Source organism: Rhododendron vialii, chromosome 7a, assembly GCF_030253575.1.
Source record: "Rhododendron vialii isolate Sample 1 chromosome 7a, ASM3025357v1".
Taxonomy (NCBI): Eukaryota; Viridiplantae; Streptophyta; class Magnoliopsida; order Ericales; family Ericaceae; genus Rhododendron; species Rhododendron vialii.
The window spans coordinates 8,567,553-8,588,444 of record NC_080563.1 but is presented as its reverse complement, the minus strand read 5'-3'; the positions used below and the strand labels follow the sequence as shown (position 1 = coordinate 8,588,444).

Below are 20,892 nucleotides of genomic sequence, written 5' to 3'. Positions count from 1 at the left end.
AATTAAGACACCAAATTCCACTGTTCAACTAAGATGTGCAAAAAAAACTACTATCATTACTTGGAGTTGGAGATATTTCATTGTTAATGTAGATGGTGTTTCTGGTGGAGTCTTTTCAATTCAATGGTTTGATCTTGTAGTAATTACATAGGTGATGAAAAAAGGTCGGGTGAAGTGGGGAAAATTTGTCTTTCATGAGGTTGCATTTTTGAATTTACGAAGACTAAACATTTTAAACCTTGAGGTCACTAAATGGATTTCTTTGATTGTTAACTTCAGAGTTTCATAATTAATCGAGATATGTGCAAGCTAATCCGAAGATCCGGTTATGGAAAAAAAAAACTTAGTCATGGCGTCATAAAATTTATTCAGTCGGGTTATGCAAAGACATTTATATAGCAGAGGGGATTTGTAGGTATTGAGTGTAGAGAGAAATAAAGTAATGATTGAAAATAGATGTAATAATTGGAGAGAGATAGAAAGAAAAAAATGAGAGTAGGTATTGGAGAAAAATATGATAATTATTAGAATCTAAAATCCAAAACTCTTAAACGAAGGTATTCTTGAAGTACAATGGATATCGATTAGGATAAATTACACTTTAATCACTGCTTCGTTTCAACCTAACCGTTGAAATAGGTTGATTTACCCCGAGCGTAGGGCAAGGTCGTTGTCAGCATAATATTCGAAAATCCGGTATCGTTCCCACAGGGATGGTCTTTAAAGCTTGCTAGGATTTTTAGATGTAAGGGTTTGTGGCATTTAGACAGCCAACTTTTGGTTTTGCTTTGAATGGTGATAGACACTTATGAAAACGACTAGAGAATGAGTTTAAACTTAATTTAACAAGCGGCAAGGCGTTGAGGTAACTAATGCCCGTAACTTTAGCCATCAAACCATTCTCAGCGAAAACACGGTTGAATCGCACGGCATAGGCTATCAACCGGAAGATTTAGCTAGGAAATCATTAAAGACTAGAAGTGTAGTTTGGTAAACAAATGAGCTCTTTCGTTCTTTTGGCAAACACGAGGCGAGACATAGCTCACGGAACCACATGAGCGAGCATATGATCACCGGAGATTAACATTGACAAATTTTGTTACATAAAAGGCAAACCACACACATTTACAAACTAAACTTCAAGTTTTTAGTTGAGAAAGGCAAGATAAACATAAGTCACGAGGCGTTAATCACCCCGTGGCCAAGCCTAATCGACTACTCAAACATGATGAAGAGACTAGAAAGCTTGCTAATTATTGAGAACATGTTTAACTGAAGAAAACGAAAATAAACTTGATATTGTAAAAGATTCAACACCTACGAACAACTTTAATACTCGAGAAATTAACGTAACGTAAATACCTTATTGTGTTCTTGAGGAATTACACTTGAAAAGAGCTTAAAAGCATTAATGGAGAAAAAAGCTAAAAGTTGTAATGAACTAGATACAAAGAAAGAGAAGGAACCCCATATTTATATAAAATGGGTACTAAATCACAAAAATATCTAAGAAACATACTAATAAAGGCAAGTATTTCATAAATGAAAAGCCCAAAAAGTAAAAAATATCTGGCCGAAGGCTCTTCGTATCGATACATATTATGATAAGTATCGATACCGTGCTGTTAAAACAAAAAGGGTCATTTCCCGTAGTTCTTCCGTATCGATACGTGTTACCCAAAAATTGCAACCTAGAGGGGGGTGAATCGAGTTGCTTAATAATCTCTAACAAATATATCCAAGATAATATGAGCAGGTAAAAGAGAGAGAGTTAAAGAGATAGAACCCAATTATAGTGGTTCGGTCCGGATTTGTCCACGGTCCGGCCTAGTCCACTTCTCCTCAAGCAACTACTTGAAGGTTCCTTTAATCTTCAAAAAGATTACAAACAGTAAGTCTTGCGGGTGCTTACAACGACCTTATCCCCTAACTTTCCCGAGGAGCTAGTGCAACCGCAAGAGTTTTTTCCGAAAACCGCTAAAAAACAATAACACCCAAATTCCAACCCGAATTTGGTCGTCTAAGCTTTCAAGTGTTTGACTCAAACACTCGCTTAGGAATTACAAGTATGTGAAGAAGGTATGAAAATTATTGCTCACGACTTGTACAAATTTTCTCTCAAGAAAAATATGAAAATGGAAGAACAAGGAGAATTTTTGGCTTTGATCTTTTGAGAAATTGCTCTTGCAATAATATGGAATGTTGTAGCTTGTATGTGTGCTCATTAATGAGTTCTTGATGCCTTATATAGCCCTCCATATGCTTCCTAGCCGTTGGAAAGTGAATAGAGTTGTTGAGGAGAGAAGTGGGAGCACTATCCGTTGGAATTAGCCGTTGGAGGCCATTTTACACTAGCTGGTTGACAGAGTGGTCGTCCGGGTGGTCGACCGGCCGGTCATCCGGTGGGTCATCCGATGGTCTCCGGTTGTCACTGCTCTCTGTTCAGACAGCTGGCTTGTTAGCCGGTTCGTCAACCTATGGCTCAAAATTTCATCTAAATAAATCCGTTAAAGCATGTATTGAGCTCACTAAGTCTTTATGAATCCAAGAGACATTATGCAATATGTCAAGGCAAAGAAAAATTTGTCCGAAAAAAGACTTTGAGATAAAAGATTTTCTTTTGCCAAATAAAAACTTCATCAAAATAATAAATAGTAATGTATATAATTTTCAACAAATTATCATACATATATTTTTCAGTAATACGGATTAAGGCCATATCGATACGGCAGTCTCTGACTCCCCACGAAGTTAACGCGTATCGATACGGCCTTAATCCGTATCGATACGGGCTAGTTATCTCCAGAACTTCAGGCAACTTCCAAGACTTGGCACCCGACGGCTCGCCGGCTTGCCCGACACCTCACGCCTTTGCTCTTGGGTCATGCTGACAGAAGTTCCACTGGGCAAGGATACTTGAACTTCCTTGGAATTTAGCCTTGTGATCAAAATACGCCATTTAAGAACGTTTTTCTTGAAACACTTAACAAACTACTTTACGAGCATTATTGAATAAAAACGACAAATTATAACTATTATAACTCAAACTAGGGGACTTAAGCACCACGATTAAGCAATCTTAGGTGCTTTTCAATCACTGGTTTATGAATTGTCAACATACACTCCCTGAACTTCTGAGAGCACATCTCAAAGAGCATCCTCAATGAAAGTAGCAAAACCAAAATCAAAACACATTGGGTCTCAAAAAAAGCCAAAAACCAAAATATGGCTCTCCTCACTAAACTTGGATGGAAAATCTTTAAACAAGAGGAATGAGGCCTTTGGGCTACCATTCTCAAGGATAAATATCTGAGCAATCATTCTATATCATCTTGGCTTAGAAATAGGCCAGCATCTTATATTTGGAGAAGCATTGTGGATACTAAATGGGTCCTTGAAAAGGGAGTGAAATGGGTTATTGAAGATGGAAAATTTGTCAGCATTTGGCATGATTGGTGGTGTGGGGATAAACCCCTGGCCCTCTCCCACCTTAGTGAACATACTAACTCTACCCAAAAGGTAGAGGCTCTGATTATGGATGGGAATTGGGTGCTGGATGAGATAGCCCAATACGTGGATGTTAACACCCTTGAGGTTATCAATGCTATCAACCTTCCAACGTATACTCAGAATGCTGATCACCCTACATGGGTAGGATCTGGGAATGGACATTTTACTATCTCTGCTACTTATGATATAATTAACAAAAATGACATGGATTTGAAGGGTTGGAAGTGGTATTGGAAAATCAAAATGCCTGAAAAACTCAAAACTTTTATCTGGCTTATCCTTCACAATAGCCTTCGAACTAGGGCTGTAAACGAACCGAATCGAGGGGGTTCGGCTCGGGTTCGTTAAGGTATGAGTTCGGCTCGAGTTCGATTCGAGCCTGAACAACTTGGCTCGAGTTCGGCTCGTTAAAATTTTTCAAGGCTCGGGTTCGGCTTGGTTGGGTTCGTTAAAATACTAGTTTGGCTCGAGTTCGGCTTGGATTCGGCTCGGGTTTGATTCAAACTTGAACATCTTGGCTCGAGTTTGGCTCGTTAAACTCAAATGAATCGAGCCGAGCCGAATCTAAGCTCGAATTGAGCTCGTCAAGACTCAGGTTTTATTCGACTCAGCTCATTAAACTCAAGCGAACTCAAACTCTCTCATATATCGTATAGAATATGGGAGAAAAATAAGTATTGAATTATATATACAACCTTAAAATTTTTTACATTTACAAATAGACCTCTATTGAATTATTAATTAAATTTAAGTATAGGTTCGCGAACCTAACCGAGCCGAATACCGTTAGGCTCAGGTTCGGCTCATTTACGGAACGAGCCTAGAATTGAGGTTCAGGTTCAGTTCGTTTAGCAGACGAATCGAACTCGAACGAGCTCTTACCGAACCGAGCCTCAAACAGTTCGCGAATGGCTCAGTTCATTTACAGCCCTACTTCGAACAAATCATCTTTGTGTCAGGAGAGGTATGGCAACCTCGGACTTATGTCCAAGGTGCAATACTGGCTCCGAAAACATCACTCACCTGTTTAGAGAATGCAACAAAGCTAAGGAGCTTTGGAGTTGCATTCCCTCTAACCACTTAATGAGAGGGGACATGGATACTTCGAGTTTTGAGTGGATATCCCTTAATATGAGAAGCAACAAAGAGGTGGGAATTGGAAATGGTATCCCATGGCATATTGTTTTTTTCACTACTCTTTGGCAAATTTGGAAGGATAGAAATAAGAAAATTTTTGAAAATTTTGACATACTTCCTTTTGTCAGTGCCAGGATAATTATTTCCTATTCCCAGGAAATTGTTCAAGCATTCAAGTCCCCTCTCTTTAGTGGCCCTCATACTGCATGCCTAAACTCTTGGTCCAAACCACTTGTAGGTGACATCAAACTTAACACGAATGGGTGCTGGTACGAGGCTAATGGGAGAGGAGGATTTGGAGGACTTTTCAGAGATCATAACGGCGATTGGATCATGGGTTACTACGGCAAGGGTACTTTCAATTCGAGTTTGGAAGCTGAGATATGGAGTGTACATAAGGGCTTGAAAATTATCTTGGAGAGGAAATTAGAAAACATGAAGATAGAATCGGATTCCCTCAATGCTGTGAACTTGATAAATGAAGGCAATCCAAGACTCCATCCCCAAAGCATGATGATAAATGAAGCCCACCATCTCATGGTTCGGACCAACACCACAATTGGCCATACTTACCGATCAGCCAACCAATGCGTAGATTATCTTGCTCGATGGGGAGCTGAATAAGATGAAAATCTTGTACTCCTTATGGAAATGCCTGTTGCTATGAGAGAGTTTGTTCTTAGAGATAGTTTGAACATTAGGCAATTTTTAGACTAGGTTTAGTTGTAATCTTCCTTGTTATGTTTATTATGTTGGTACTCTCTATGTGGTACTTTGCTTCGTAAAAATCTTAATGAATTTCCGTTTGACCGGGAAAAAAATCAAAACACATTTGAGGAACCATGCACATAAGCAAAACACTCCTTTAGGGGGGAAAAAATAAACTTGCTGCACTGTTTTGGTATAGAAATAAAACACTATTCAAATTGTCATCTCATCAAATTTAATGCTTATTATTAAATAATTGTTAATTTCTTGAGCGAAGTAAGTCTTGCAAAAAAAGTGATAAAAAAAAATTGAAGAGTCCCTTGGAGTGCATAACTCTTCAACTTGCCACATGAATCACCAAAGTATATATTTGATGCAAAATTTTACTTCTTCTCCTCTGCGTATTCATGGGAGGAGGTTAGGTGGGGGTCAAGATTTTAATCTTTTGAAATCGCTTTTTTTTAGAATTTAACAAACTTGTAAATTTAACCCACTAAGAGCAATTCGTCAAATTTTCAGGCATAAAATATGTATTCCTGCATATTCCTCAAACGACATATAATTTAAATTTTCCCTTCATTCAAAAATATAAATTTGTCCCAACTTACTCTTCAAATAAACAAACTTTTGCCTTCTTATATTTGTATTTCTCTTGTGCTCTCTCTACCGAATGGGGAATCAATGGTAGCTTGGTATATATTTGTATAGTAAAAACTATTTTAATAGCATTTCGAATGGGACTATTGTAAATTACTGTTTAAATAAAAAGTTTAATAGGGTCTTCTGTACGTAAATAAAATTCGAAGATATCAATAAATATTTAAGAACTTCAATTTGATTATTATGCTATGAATGAATATTTCTTGGGCATTATATGGGAACAATATGTCATGCATGTAGCCCTCCAATTAAAGACTTGACCCCTAGCGAAGAATTCTCGCTCCACTCCGGTGCATTTCTAAATATATTTTTTAATTAACGTTTTATAAACATCTTGGTATTTCGCATTAAGAAGGGCAGTTACGACGAAGCTAAATCGATCTGTCCGTGAACCAAACAAAGGTATGTGCCAGATGGATGCGGAAGGGAAAAACAATAATCCGCCGCGAGCAGATCGGATGTCGATTGGATCCACCCAATGTGCTGAAACTGCCAATCCACCCAAAGTAAAAAATAAAAAAATGTGAGAGAGTTAGACCATTCACAATAAACTATTATCCCCACCAAAATAGTACTAGCAAATTCGACAGTACTCCATATACCATGTTGCTTGTTATTGATATATAAATTTCAATGTTATATCAATACGAAAAAAATATTGGCTAGTTTTGGGGCAATATGGAGTGGTATGATGTTTTATTGTGCTAGTATACTTTTTAAATTTTTGGTGTTTATAAAAAATAAATTACAGGCTTAAATCCGCCCAAACCACATCCAAACCGATCCGACCAAATAACCTTCACAGACGGATGGTGGATGAGATAAGTATGAATGTGTATTTTGCTCTCTGATTTTTGGGTTTCAAAGAGCTTTTTAGAGCAGATATGAATGTGCTTTATTTTAAAAAATGTTACTTGAGTAATGTGACATTTTTACAGATGCAAAGTTTTGGAAGCTTTTTAGATTTTTTTGAAGTACTTAGGTTATTTCAAATCCGCCCAAACCGACCAAGTCAAACTGCCTAAACCGCAAACCGACCGAACCGTGAAACACTCACGGATGGTTGCGGATGAAGAAAACAACAAGAATCCACCTAGGAACCGAACCGATCTGCCCAAAATTGAACTGTGAACAACCCTAATTTTACCTATAAAACAAAATATATTGATGATCTCTATAAAGAAAATCATTTGCTTAATTTATTTAAAATTATTCCATAACAATTAGATTTGCATGCGAAACAATTGAACTTTTATGAGTGTTCTTCTCGTTAATTTTTACTGGGAATATATACCGAGTGCTGGTCTCACGGGAAGTGGGCCCTAAATCAATATTTAAGTTAAAGGCATTTACGTCGAGGCTATATGTGTTCATAGTCTTTATATAGAAATTCATTTGCTTTGTTTAAAATTATTCCATAACAATTAGATTTGTTGAATTTTTATGAATGTTCTTCGTCGTAATTTTTATTGGCTATACCGAGTGCTGGTCCCATGGGAAATGGGCCCTAAATCAATGTATAAGTTAAAAGGCATTTACGTCGAGGCAAAATGTCGATTTTACCTATAAAACAAAATATTGTTGATGATCTTTATATAGAAAATCATTTGCTTTGTTTAAAATTATTCCATAACAATTAGATTTGCATGAGAAACAATTGAATTTTTATGAATGTTCTTCGTCGTTATCTTTTATTGAATATACCGAGTGTGGTCCCATGAAAGTGGGCCCTAAATCAATGTACAAGTTAAAGGGCATTAACGTCAAGGCAAAACGTTGATTTTATCTGTAAAACAAAATCTTGGCGATGGTCTTTATTATAGAAAATCCTTAATTTTAGTTAAAATTATTCCATAACATTTTAGTTTCACATGTGAAGCAATTGAATTTTATGAATGCTCTTCACATTGGTTTTTTATTTATTAAAAATAAGGAGTGTTGTCCCGATGGGAAGTGGGACCTACATCAATGTATACATTAAAGAATTTTTTTTCTTTTGAAATTCACATGAAAGAGTTTAAATTTTATAACACATATCTACATACTAGATAAAAGACCCCTATTTACGATCGGGGTGTTGTTAAATGGAGGCAATATCATTTTCCACCATTACAAAATTATAAAACAAATGCCAAAAAACTATCGTACATATTTTGTGGTAAAACTATGTAGTTATGTAATTATCAAAAATAGTAATGTATGACTATAGTTATATACAATCTCGTTCATGCATATATATTTTAAAGGAAAATTTTAAAACAGGTTTTGTACTTATTTTATAAATACATAGGAGTACAATATAAAGACGGTTGTTATTTTTATTTTTTAAATCGTACATAGGCGAGTGTTAGATCGTTTAAAAATACGTTGGATCGGACAAACTTATATATTGAGTACGAGATTTTTTAATTTTTGTTTATTTGCTTCGTTTATTCCATGTTTTTTACAAGTACGGATTAATTTTAATTACATTTTAACATTGCAACTCATCAAAGTAGATATAAGTCTTCTCATACAGAAAACGGGAACAACGCTTTGGTCTTAACTCAAATGGTCCGACCAATTTATTCTGAAAAATATAACTAACGTTATACCCATTTGATACACAAGAAAAATCAAATGCAAAATTTTATTATATTGGCTAGTGCATCGAAAATGGTAAATGGGTTGTAAAAAAACCGCTGTTGACGGCTAACGATTGACGTGGGCCCCACTCGGTGCCCACCTTCCCATAATTTTGAACGCCACTCGTGCTGGCGCCTATATGTACAGGACTCCTCTATATATATACCCACACCCCCATACGAGCCAGTGAGAGAAGATACATGTAGAGAGAGAGAGAAAAAAAGAGAGATTGCTTGAATCCCAAGTACCCCAAAAAATCAGTGTATCAGAGCCCCGCAGCGTCAGGTCAGGTGCGCCCCTCTTTCTCTCTCTATCCAGAGAGAGAGAGAGAGAGAGAGAGAGAGAGAGAGAGAGAGAGAGAGAGAGAGAGATTTCCCTTTAGGGTTTATCGCGACGGGAAATCTCGTATTCACAACAAGGTACCAAATGCACGCCATTTTTGATCACCATTCCTCTCTATCTATCCTTCTACTCTGTAGGTTATATCCCTGAATTCGTTTTTTTGGACTTGTTTTAGTTTGTATCTCTTGAAACCATTTCAGTGTATTTTGATCCCTACTTCTAGTGGTCTGGAAACATGCAATTGCGTTTGCGATTACTTGAATGGATTTCCAAGGTTATCGACGTACTGACAAAAAAAATTGATTTTTTTTCTTCTTATAACCGTGTATCCGTATCTGGACGAGTTTGCGTCCACCTCGATTAGGCGGAGCCAGAATTTCTAGGAGGTGCCGAACTAAGAGGATCGAAAAAAATTGGAACTTTTGAATATTTTTTTGAACAGTGGAACTTTTGAATATTGATTAAGTATATTACAAATAGAGTCCATAATTTATTTTAAGTACTACGTCAAAAAAAACAAATCTGACTCTTGAAATCCCAAAACATGGTGTTTTTTTGCTTTTTTTTTTAAAAGGAAAATTTTAAAGTGGCTATGGGAGTGTTATTTCCACCTCGCAACCTTTTAACGCAAGCCCTTTAGTTGTTGTCTCATCCCAGTTCGAGTGGTACCTCGCAATCTTTTAAGGCAAGCCCTTTAGTTGTTGTCTCATCCCAGTTCGAGTGGTTATTGTTGAAGTGGTGGATCGTTTGGGACGTAAGGCTTGGTTTAGTTTGATTTGGTGGATCGTTTGACATAGATTTCCTAGAGTTTGTACTGTTGCTTCTTGAACCTTGATTTTACCAAGAGAAATAATGGAATTTCGATTGAACGAGAATGTGAGGATTATTGTAAGTCATTGTACACTCTATACTTCACTGGGTTGTCACTGGAGAAAGTTGGAGTTCTCTCAAGGGTTTCCTTTCCAATTAAGTTGTCGATCATAGTCATCGTGTTGATTCTATTGTACTTCTTTTGTCCCTCGTCCTATTGCTTCTGGATAGAATATTATTTATAATGTTTGATTGATCGTAATAGTTTTCGTATGTAATATGAATCTTGTTTTGGTAAATATCAATTAATTATTGGCACAAACTTTCAAAAATGACTAAAATTTGGGATGGAGGGAGTATAGGATAGTAAAAACTAAAATGCCAACAACAATAGTTTTGTTTTTTTAATTAATTGAGTCAATTTGTCATGATTATGGATGTATTTTTCTATTGCTAATTTGAAATTTTGAACTGGTTCCGAGTTTTCTAAGGAAGATAGATGGGGATAGCATCATGATATGGCTTTGGTCGTGGCTTAACCTTCCCAAGTCAATTCGATGCATCTTGCCTCATCACTTTTTTGGCAATTCCAAGTGTTTATCACAACTGGATCACGTCTTACCTAGCCAGAACATTGTTTAGTATGAGACCAATAAACCATACATGAATGCAGGTTTTGCTAGCTAGCATTTATTTTGAAGTATTGTTTTCCTCTTTCTTACATCATGGCATGATAAATGATGTTATATAGGATAATAAATCAGGTTGGAGCTTAAAGTCTCGAATCCACATCGGTTTCTGTATAAGCTACGGTTTCGCCTATTAGACTGCATGATCGTCATTCATAAAAGACTTTTAATTCCTCCAACTTCTAAGCCTCAACTTTTCATATTTAGAATTCATCTTTAAGGTCTATATCACTATATGCACATGGGTGTTTTCATAGATATTGGAAAACTATGACCAAATTTTGCAGTTCATGATTTGCATGATTAGACTAATTTCAATCTGAATAGCCTTTGAATCATGAATGATCAGACTAATTTCAATTTGAATAGCCTTTGAATCATGAAAGCAACATATGTTAAAATAGTTATTTTTTCTTCCCCTCAAATTTCAATCATGTCAACTTATTTTCCTCCTCTTGTTACTTTCAGTGGTATCTTGCAGTCCTCTCTGTGTGTTGCATCTTCAAGAACAAGACCTCACTGATCGTTGGCCACTTATCATCAGCTAGTCCAGTAAGCAGCTGTTACCTAGGTAGTTCAAAGTTGTATTGCATCTTCTGCAACATTGAGAGTGAATACTGTCACTAGTTCATATTGGATTCTCGTGTCGAACATGGTTAACAAGAATACAAACTCGGAGAACTCCAGCATTCCACAAAATGCAGAAGGAAACCGTGGTGGACGAGTTTTATCTTCTAAAAATACTGTGAGCTCTCGGAAGCAGCAGCAGGTTCAGGATGCAGAGCAATATGAATACAAGCAGCAAAATCAGCTTCTGAAGCCGAACTGTAATCCAAGGAATATACCTCACTCAGTGATAAAAACTGAGATCCTGTTCCAGGAACAGCAGCCAATCTGCTTATCACAAAGACAACAACCTGTCATGCAACCATCTTCTGTTCTGCAGTCAGCCCCTTCAAGTGCTTTTCATCAGAATCCACAACAGAATCCAATTTATGATAAAAAAGGAAAACAAAAGCTGCAGCAACCAATATTGTCGCTACAGCAACAGTTTTCAAATGCTACTAACTCACGGGATGAAAACAATTCAAGAAGCAATGTGTACCTTTTGGGCCATCAAAATAATGCTTCTAGTTTGAGCAGTCAATTTAGAAACTCTAGCATGTACAACACTGAGAAGACAATATATAGGGGGCCACAAGCTGAGGTCATGGTGCAGCAGCAATTGCAGCGGATGGAGGCGAATTCTCTACCACATAACCAGCAATTATTGTATCAAATGCAGGCGCAACAGGCAAATTTACAGTCACAGCCAAATCCTCTACAACAAGGTAAAAGTGTTCAACCATCGGGCTCCTTGCTTCTGCCACAACATCTATTTGAGCAGCAAAAGCAGGCATCAGAATCCCAAAGTAACTTTCCAGTTGTGTCTTCAAGTATGTTTCTTGGAATTTACTATTTGGTTATATTTATTAAGTTATATGTGGCCTGCTCATACGTCCATCACATTGACATGTTGATCATAATTTCTAGTAGCATCAATAGTAGATACTTTTTCAGCATTATTAGTTTGTCAAAGAAGGATGCAAAGGATCAAAGTTTAACATATTTGTCTCAAAGTTGTATAAGGGAATAGCCCCGCACATATTGTTCTTTGTCATCTCAACTTACCTAGTTTTTCCCCATTAAGTTGGCCCACGAATGACCTTTTCATTTTAATTGGTATCCGTAGCAGTTTTTGTTTTTGACCTTGGAATAAATGCTCACTTGTTAAGCAATGTTGAGGCTTAGTTACTGCTTAAATATATAGCTGTCTCCTTATGATGTTAAGTATGAGTCATTGATTGAATTATGGTACAGTTTGTTTGAGTGTCTGCTGTCTCTATAGTACCGCGTATGAGTACTAAAATATTTTTCAGCACTTGCCAGAAAATTCTGTTAGCTCTTATTATTTTATTAAACATTTATGATTGCTTTGTTGACCTTACTATTTGTTGAAGGAAATTGATTTTCGCGCTCCACTTTTGTACGCAGGTGCTTCACTTTGTACATGAACGTAAAAAGTGGAGTGTCTGCGTAAGCACCAAAATCAGCACCTTTGTTGAATAAATGCCTTGTTCCCCTTTTCAATGCACATTTCCTGTCAGCCCATGAACGATGTGGAACATCTTGTTTTCTCTGATCTCTTCTCCCTTGGTTTACACTCATCTACATTATTGTCATTTTTGAGACTGTCTCTAAGTGACATTTCGACCTGACATTATTTTCCTCAACATAATCATGACCCTCAAATCCTGACATTTGCTATGGTTAACATATGTAAAGGCCCTTCATTTTTATCCCATTTTGTTGATTCAAGATTGTATTGTTAGAAGAGAAGTACTTCGTAATAGATTTGAGGTTTATGTGCACATTTTGTCTTTCAGCACTACACGTCTGCCCTAGTTTTCTTCTTAATAAGTCCTCTTTTTTAGTCATGTTTTGTATTATTTTACTTTGCTGATATAGCATGTATCATGTAGGAGTCTAAGACCATAATGTTAATTTTTGTGCTATTGCATTTTTTTGTAACTTTTACAGAGACATTTTAGTAATGCATGCACACACATTTTATACATTTGTGTGTAATCGTTCTACGTGTTTAGTGGCAATAGGTTGTACATCGCAGATAAGCCACACTAATGGAGATGATTGGAAGGAGGAACTTTATCAAAAGGTATTCTATGAGAATATCAATTCCCTTTGATGGCCAATGTTCCTGTTTTTGTTTGTTTTTGCTAACTTACCAATAGTCCATTAGTAAATGGGCCAAACAATCTATATTAAGCTATTCAACATTCTTTGTCACGTGTAACCCGTATTGCACTTGAAGATGTAGATGTCCTTAGATCTAAACGAAATAGAAAACAATGGGGAAAAGCATAATGCAAACGGGAAAGAAATGCAAACAAAGAGACTTGAACCCTAGACCTCTTCCAACCTGAGCTCTAATACAATGTTAAATTATCAATGTCCTAAAAGCTTAAGCTATTTGGAAACGGGCCAAACAATGTTTATCATTCAACAACAATGGCTTGACAATGTATTCAACAATTTTCAGTGTAGGAACTTTGTATTTGAGTATCACTCGAATACTTCATGATAAGGCTTTCCACATATACCTCTATATACTAACATTTGCCACAAGTGTGCGATCCATAAGTGATTCCTATGGATAACTTATTTCTATGCCTTAAAGGCTATTATTTGCTATTTTTATCCTTGTTTAGATCTTAAAATTTCTACATCGATCAGAACATGGCAGGAGAAGTATTGATATTTGATATTCATAACATTGACTTTGATTTCATTTCTACATTGCAGATTCAAACTTATAAGGATTTATATGTACCCGACTTGAATGTGATGTACAGAAAGATTTCCAGTATTATACAAGAGGTAATTTAGTTGTAACTTTATTGCCTCTTTACTTCTCTTCTTCCTTAAGAAATACAGGTATGTTAATGCTAGCTCTTTTTTGGCAAGTTCGATTCTTTTGTATATTTAAAATTGAAAAACCAGTTTACTTTATGTTCTTCAGATGGATTCTATTCCACAACACCCCAGGATGGCTGAGTATGAGAAGTGCAAAGCACTTGGGACTGCATGCAAGACAGCCCATAACTTATTACACTTACCCAAATCTCAGATGTCACCAAGTGTCGAAAGAAGTTTGCATGACTTTGAGGAATTTGTAAACAAGGTTCTCCGAAGATATTTCAAACCCAAAAGGTCCATTTCTTCACTACAACAAGAACGGCCTCCTCCGCATGATGTGCGGTCTGTACAACGGCTTCGGCCACAATTCCAAAATCCTGAAGTGCAGTTAAATGGAAACCAAACTAATCCCCTTCTGCAATCAATGAGCTCACATCCTTCTGTAACAGAAATGGAAAAGAAGAAGGCAAAAAGCATAATACAAGATTCAAAAGTATCTTCTCAGGGACCAATACAACAGCTTGGTAACAATTTCGATGCAGAACGAGGAAATGTTGTCAGTTTATCATTACAGAACCCTGGAAACACCTCATCATCACGAAGTGTTGGTAATGTGCCACAACGGATAATTAGTCACTTTGATTTGAGTTCTAACACGTCTCAAAACATGTGTGTCCTTCAACAAAATGAACAGCAAATGATAAAGTCTCGGCTGGCGAAGCGACAACCTCAAATACGTCAAATGACAAAGCAATCAGTGCAACAGACAGAGGCACACCAGATTCGACAGCTTCATCTGAATGACGTAAACAACATGAAAGTGAGACAAGGAATCGGTTTTAAAGAAGGGAGTTTTCTGCAAAACCACTCGACGGGCAAGCTCTCAGTAAGTAATCCCCATATTTTAAGGTCTGGACCTCCTTCGCCACAAGTCATTGAGGCTTCGTCTCCTCAAGTTTCTCAATTTTATTCCCCACAGTTTGACCAGAAAATATTGCATACGCCTTTTGCAAATTCTGGGAGTCGTTTGAATTCTCCAAATTCAAGGTCTGTTGGGCCTTCTCCTTCAACTTCCATCGGTCCATTCCTCACTAAAGGGGATCCCATTAAACTTACTTCTGTTGTTTCCTCACTTGCAAGTTCTGGAGATGTTGAATTTAAAGAATCTTCTAGTAAACTGCCTCTACACACTTCCTATGTAATTTCCACTCCTGGGCTATCACCGTCATACTTGCTTGGTGAGAGTGATGGTCTGGATGGCAATCAAAATCAGGTTTCAACAACAAATTTTTGTGAGTCAAGGTTAACTGAGGAGCCTATTCAGCGATTAGTCAAAGCGGTTAGTGTAACATGTTGCGACTTTCCTAATTTATGCATTTGAATTTTTCTTGCATGGAATACATTTTTTCAAATGAATGAGACTTGTGTAATTTGTTTATTGTAGGTGAGATCTCTGTCATACAAATCATTAAGAGCTTCCATTAGTGACATGGAGTCAGTTGTGAGATTGGTTGATAGTGCAGCTGCATCAAAACCAGGTAATGGATCTCGATCTGCAATTGGTGAGGATTTGGCGGGAGTGGCTATACAAGGAGAAAAGCTAGACTGGAATTCTAGAAAAATGAAAATGAGGCGCCATATAGGAGCTGTACAATCGAACATTTGTGCATCTAGCAGCAAGACTGATAGTTTCAAGCAATTAACCGATCCAGAGAAATGTGAAGATTCAACTGCAACATCTTATAACAAGAGGCCTAGAGGTGAGGTATGTTACATGCTCTAGAAGTTTCTTCCCGATGACAAGATGCGATTTATAAGTTTTTGTCATTCTACTTCATATACAGGGATCCCAACCAGTCTTGCGTTGAGAAGCTAATATTTGTTTCTATCACTTACATCTAAGTGTTGCCATTTGTTTAACTTTAGTTCTGTGATTCACTACTGAAGTTGTCCACCTACCAGAACATAAATCCAAGTCCTCAGTCAAAGTTGGTCTTCGTCCTATTAGATTTATCCCTTGCCATGTAGTGCTATCTTCTGACAATTTCATTTCCTAGATGTAGAAATACAATAAGGTGGACCTCGCCTTTCAGTCAAACCATACTTCTCAATAATTTCTCTTACTGACAGTATCTCGACCTTTAACTACCAGAGCGGCGGATGTTCCAAGGCTTTTATGCCGCCGTTCAGGCCCAGATAGATGTTTATCGACAAACAGATGGCAGGCTAACTGCGTAGGTTGTCCACCCCACCTTGTCTTACATCTTTCCCTAGGTAGCCAAGTTTGTGGGCTCCAGAAGGACCTGTTGCAATACGATTATTTGAAACAATGCAAGAGTTAAGAGTATTTTCGTAACTAAGAATCATCAATTTCTGCACCTGTCCTTTGACACAACTAACTCATGGATATACTTTTTGATTGCCAGATGCTTTTCTCTTGCATCTTTTTGTCTTCCAAATTGTTTTGCTGCCATTTGTTTCAGCGAATGAAATGTGTTTGAAAGAGCTTCCTCAAGTCTCTGATGTTTCTTAAACTTGAAAGTAGATAGCACAAGTGGTTGGCTTAGCAATCCCCAATTCAAGAATTAGAACATAGGGTGCCATTTATTTTAAATTTCCTACCTTAATTCTTTAACCTAATGCCCTCCATCTACTGGTAGCATTTATGCATATAGATATATAGGGAGCCTACTCAAGGTTTGAGAGTATTTGTTTTTGCAATCAATTTTTCTAGTGCATCAGTTTAGTCTTATCCCTGACCATTCCCACCATTAAGTGTAGACTGGACCATCTTTTATCCAGTAGAAACTTCATCATTCTAGTAGTTTCCCCCCACAGATAAAGTCAAGCTAAAGTCTAAGATATACCATCAGCGCTGTAGTTGATAATAGTATATTCCTTATTCTTAACAAGTAGATAATCTAAAACTAGCGGTTCCCATGTTTGGATGTTTATTTTGGTTTTGCTCCTCACTACTATATTTATTTCTAGAGAATGGTGCTTCTGTGATTCAAAAAATAGAAAATATTCTCGTCAAAATGGGTTATTTAGTTTTCGGTCTATATGTGCTGTTTTGAATGATTTCAAGAACTGTCCCATCGATGTCTATTCGCCAAAGAAAATGGGACTCGAGCTTTTTGTGTAAATATAATTGTATAACTTTAAGATTGACATTGGCTGCTAATAGATTGTTAACCACCAACTCATCTAAAAGCTTAAGCTATTAGAGAGAGGGGCAACTTTATTATTTATACCTTCAACACACCCCCTCACGTGTAGCTAGGCTCTCCTCCATAATCGGGTTAAACACGTGTAAATATTTTAACATTCGGTATGTGGTGAGATTTGAACATAAGATCTAGTGCCTGCTTTGATTATACCATATTAAATTGTTAACCATCAACTCATCTAAAAGCTTAAGCTATTAGAGAGAGGAGCAACTTTATTATTTATACCTTCAATAGCTGCAAATCACTTGAGAAGATGGTGCATGCCCCGTCTCTAAGGTTGGACTGTCACTGACCTTTAGTATGGACTAGGAATGATGACTGAGTTCCATTGTTTGGAAATGATAGCAGAGGCAACTACTGATGTGCATTTCGAGTATTGCTTAATGGAGAGATAACTGAAGCAAATAGGCATTCTAAGACCTTCCTTATGTCCATTAATACATAACCTTGCAGGTAAAGTGTACCCTAGTGCAAGAAATAAGAGAGATAAACCGGCGATTAGTTGATACTGTGGTTGATATCAGTGAAGAAGAAGTTAATTCTACATGTGGGACATCTGCAAGTGAAGGTAGTGAAGGAACCATTGTCAGGTGCTCTTTTAATGCAGTGACGATCAATCCCGACATGACGTCAGAACATGCTTCAGCCATAATGGTGTGTTGTAGTCTTATAGACATATGGTTGTGCAAAGTGATTATCAATTTTGTGTTTTGCCGTTGTAAAATTTATTTGTGCCTTTGTGGCTATGCAGTCGCTTCTCAGTCCCTTGTTGTTGTTTATTCCAAGGAATTATCCAGATTGCTCCCCTATACTCCTAGACAAGTTGCCAGCAAAAGTCAGGTGAGAGATGCCATTACGTTTGATTTCATATGCAAGTCATTCTTGTCATTTATTCAATAAAGCTGCAGCCCGTAGGCATCACTTGTCTAATTCTTTCTATACTAGTGTCATGTGGTCCCTCCTTCATACGTGGTTTTTTTTACTCAAAAGTTTGAAAATATTATCGCATGATTGCATTGATGTCCAATAACCAATGTTCAACAATAAGCTTGAGTTCTTGAATAAAATTAAGAAAACAGAATGTAGGTTTTCATAATTTACAAGTTCAACAAACAGGAGTGGACTAAAAGCAAATTTAAACTCATGTACTGTCCCTATCCACATCATCAAAAGTACAATGATTCAGCTCCTTCTATATACTCCACATCAAACACTAAGGCGCCACCTTCCAATATGTTTCACCTTCTGCACATAGCACCCACCTCCCAACTCTCATACACTGGAGCCAATGAATCCAGCCATATCCCAAATACCAAACATTGAGAATAACATGTTCCATGCCTCTCATTGCTCAAAACCAGAATTCTAAATGCTAACTCCTTGCGTCATGAGGAGGAATAAAATGCCTCACAGTGCGGATTTGCCTCTAAAACATTCGTTCTAATTACTTAAAAGTAAGTATAGGTTAGGTCTTGTAAGAAAAAGTCAATCTGTCACTTTGGTTTCTCCCAAGTTGATAGCGTTGTTCAGCAAGAGAGATACATATCATTTTCTTCTATCTGTTTGTTTTTCCTGGTACATATCTTGCTTTCCTACGCTTTAATATAGTTTTGGTGTTTGACAGTGCTGGATGTGAAGATTTATTGGGAAAAGCAAAGTCAAAGCTCTGCGTCATTATGCGAAATGTATTGCAACCTATGTCAGTTGAAGAGATAGCAAAGAGTTGGGATGTTTGTGCCCGCGATGTTATAACTGACTATGCTCAGCAGAATGGTGGAGGAAACTTCAGTTCAACTTATGGGACTTGGGAGAAGCACTTAAGTTCAACATATGGGACTTGGGAGAAGCACTTTAATATGCCAATCTAAGAGGAAAACTTAAATGACCGATACAAGTTAAGCAGGAGATAACCTTATCGGCAAGCAAATGATACGGCTCAAAATTTCTTGAAAGCTACCGAAGGTTATGCGATCTTTGTTGCGCAAAGTTAGCTTATTCTTCTTCTTTTTTTCAACCCACCAAGTTGGTGAAGACTTTCACTTGCAGTATCGGATTTTTGGCTTTGTGGTTTTCAACCTGTGTAAAAGTTGTGTTAGGTTTTTGGATTTAGAGCATAACCCAACTCTATTGGCGACTCGGGTAAATTCAGAACCTGGAAACGAAGGCAGGTCATTTTCTGGGCATATAGTGAACTTAGATTATTTATATGTTGTGGCTCAATTGAGACTTGTCCAGTTTTGGGGAGGCTGGGCCTTCGAGTCTTGTTTTGTATTTAAGGTTTTCAACCTGCGTAAAAGTTGTGTTAGGTTTTTGGATTTAGAGCATAACCCAACTCTATTGGCGACTCGGGTCAATTCAGAACCTGGAAACAATGGCAGGTCATTTTCTAGGCATACAGTGAACTTAGATTATTTATATGTTGTGGCTCAATTGAGACTTGTCTAGTTTTGGGGAGGCTGGGCCTTTGAGTCTTGTTTTGTAAGTGATGTCAAAATTCTGTAAGTTATTTGTTACCAGCACAGCATATATTTAGACTGGTTAGTTTCCTTCTCTTACTTGGGGTGTCCAAGCTAGCTTATGCGGAAAGGAATTTTTCCCTTGGGATGAATTCCACTGTTTATTAGTTTGATTGAGCTCGATAAAAGCTACAGCAAAACATCATATGGATTGGTTCACAATAGTTGAGTTGATTGTGCCTATGTGATTTTAAACCGGAGACATAGGAGAAAGTAAACTCCTAAACTCGTAGCTTAATTTTCAGGACAATCCATTATGATTATAAAATGTTGTGATGTGTGGGCCCTCAATGCTGTCGTGCCCTGCTCCTTTTATTTTATTTTATTTTATATTATCTTCTTCTGTTTTTAAAGAAGTATATTGTCTCCAAAAATTCATAAATTATTTTTTGCTGTTAAAAAAAAAAACTATCACTTCGATACATAGGTTCTAGTGATCAAATTTCGAGTATCATGTGATTATTGTCACATGTCAATAATGTATTAATACAATGTACCACATGCGTACACAAACTCTTACATGTACGTACATTCACGTGATGGTGGTTCACATAATTTTGAGTTTTCTCTTTTTTGAAAGAGTTTTTCTTTGATTCGGACCGTTGAAAATATTTTTAGACGATTGAGATTATGTCCTATGATGGTGCACTACAGGGTCTTCGATTCCATTTTCCTCTTTCATTTTCTTTCTTTTCCATTTGTTCCAAACAAACAATAATGTTTGGAAGTTGAGAAAATAAGAGAAAGGAAAAGGAGAGAAAATTGAGAAGGAAATTGTTCTATTCACACAGTTAAAATTTTCTATTTTCACTCATCTTTCTCTTCAAACCGAATAACGGGAGAGAATTTTTTTTCATTTTTCCTTTCATTTCTCACTTTCCTCGAGTTCCAAACAAAGCCTACCGAATTGTCAGAATACATACGTTCTATAAACAGTAAGTCTGTTCACATAGACAATTTTCACACAGATCGCGCACAAACAAATTCTTGTGTGAGGCCCACTCTAGGTCCCAAACAAATGATCCAAGCCGTTCATTAAATGTAAAATATTTTTTCTAGATTCTTCGAGAAAAATCAGTTTAATCCGATATCTATAGATGCTTGATTCAATCATCTAACTTTTCATTATTCTGAAATTCGAATGAAAAATTAAATAATTAAATTGAGTACCTATAAGTATTGGATTGA

At 36.9% G+C, this 20,892-nt stretch overlaps 2 protein-coding genes across 6 annotated transcripts in view; one reads left to right on the top strand and one right to left on the bottom strand.

The window, feature by feature from the left end:
• LOC131334815 (uncharacterized) overlaps window positions 1-20,892 on the bottom strand; it is a 55,046-nt gene that overhangs the window by 9,300 nt on the left and 24,854 nt on the right. The window lies entirely within an intron of this gene.
• On the top strand, window positions 10,954-19,732 carry LOC131334807 (mediator of RNA polymerase II transcription subunit 15a-like). Of its 5 annotated transcripts, none has more exons than XM_058370065.1 (8): window positions 10,954-11,812; window positions 13,136-13,197; window positions 13,845-13,919; window positions 14,062-15,297; window positions 15,403-15,723; window positions 17,642-17,842; window positions 17,940-18,028; window positions 18,813-19,732. In XM_058370065.1, exons 1-8 carry the CDS (start codon window positions 11,134-11,136, stop codon window positions 19,054-19,056), a joined length of 2,907 nt encoding a protein of 968 aa, XP_058226048.1. In that variant the 5' UTR covers window positions 10,954-11,133; the 3' UTR covers window positions 19,057-19,732. The 5 variants fall into 5 exon arrangements, with proteins under 5 accessions (XP_058226048.1, XP_058226047.1, XP_058226046.1 ...); XM_058370064.1 differs by having other exon boundaries at window positions 13,127-13,197; XM_058370063.1 differs by having other exon boundaries at window positions 10,954-11,893; window positions 13,127-13,197.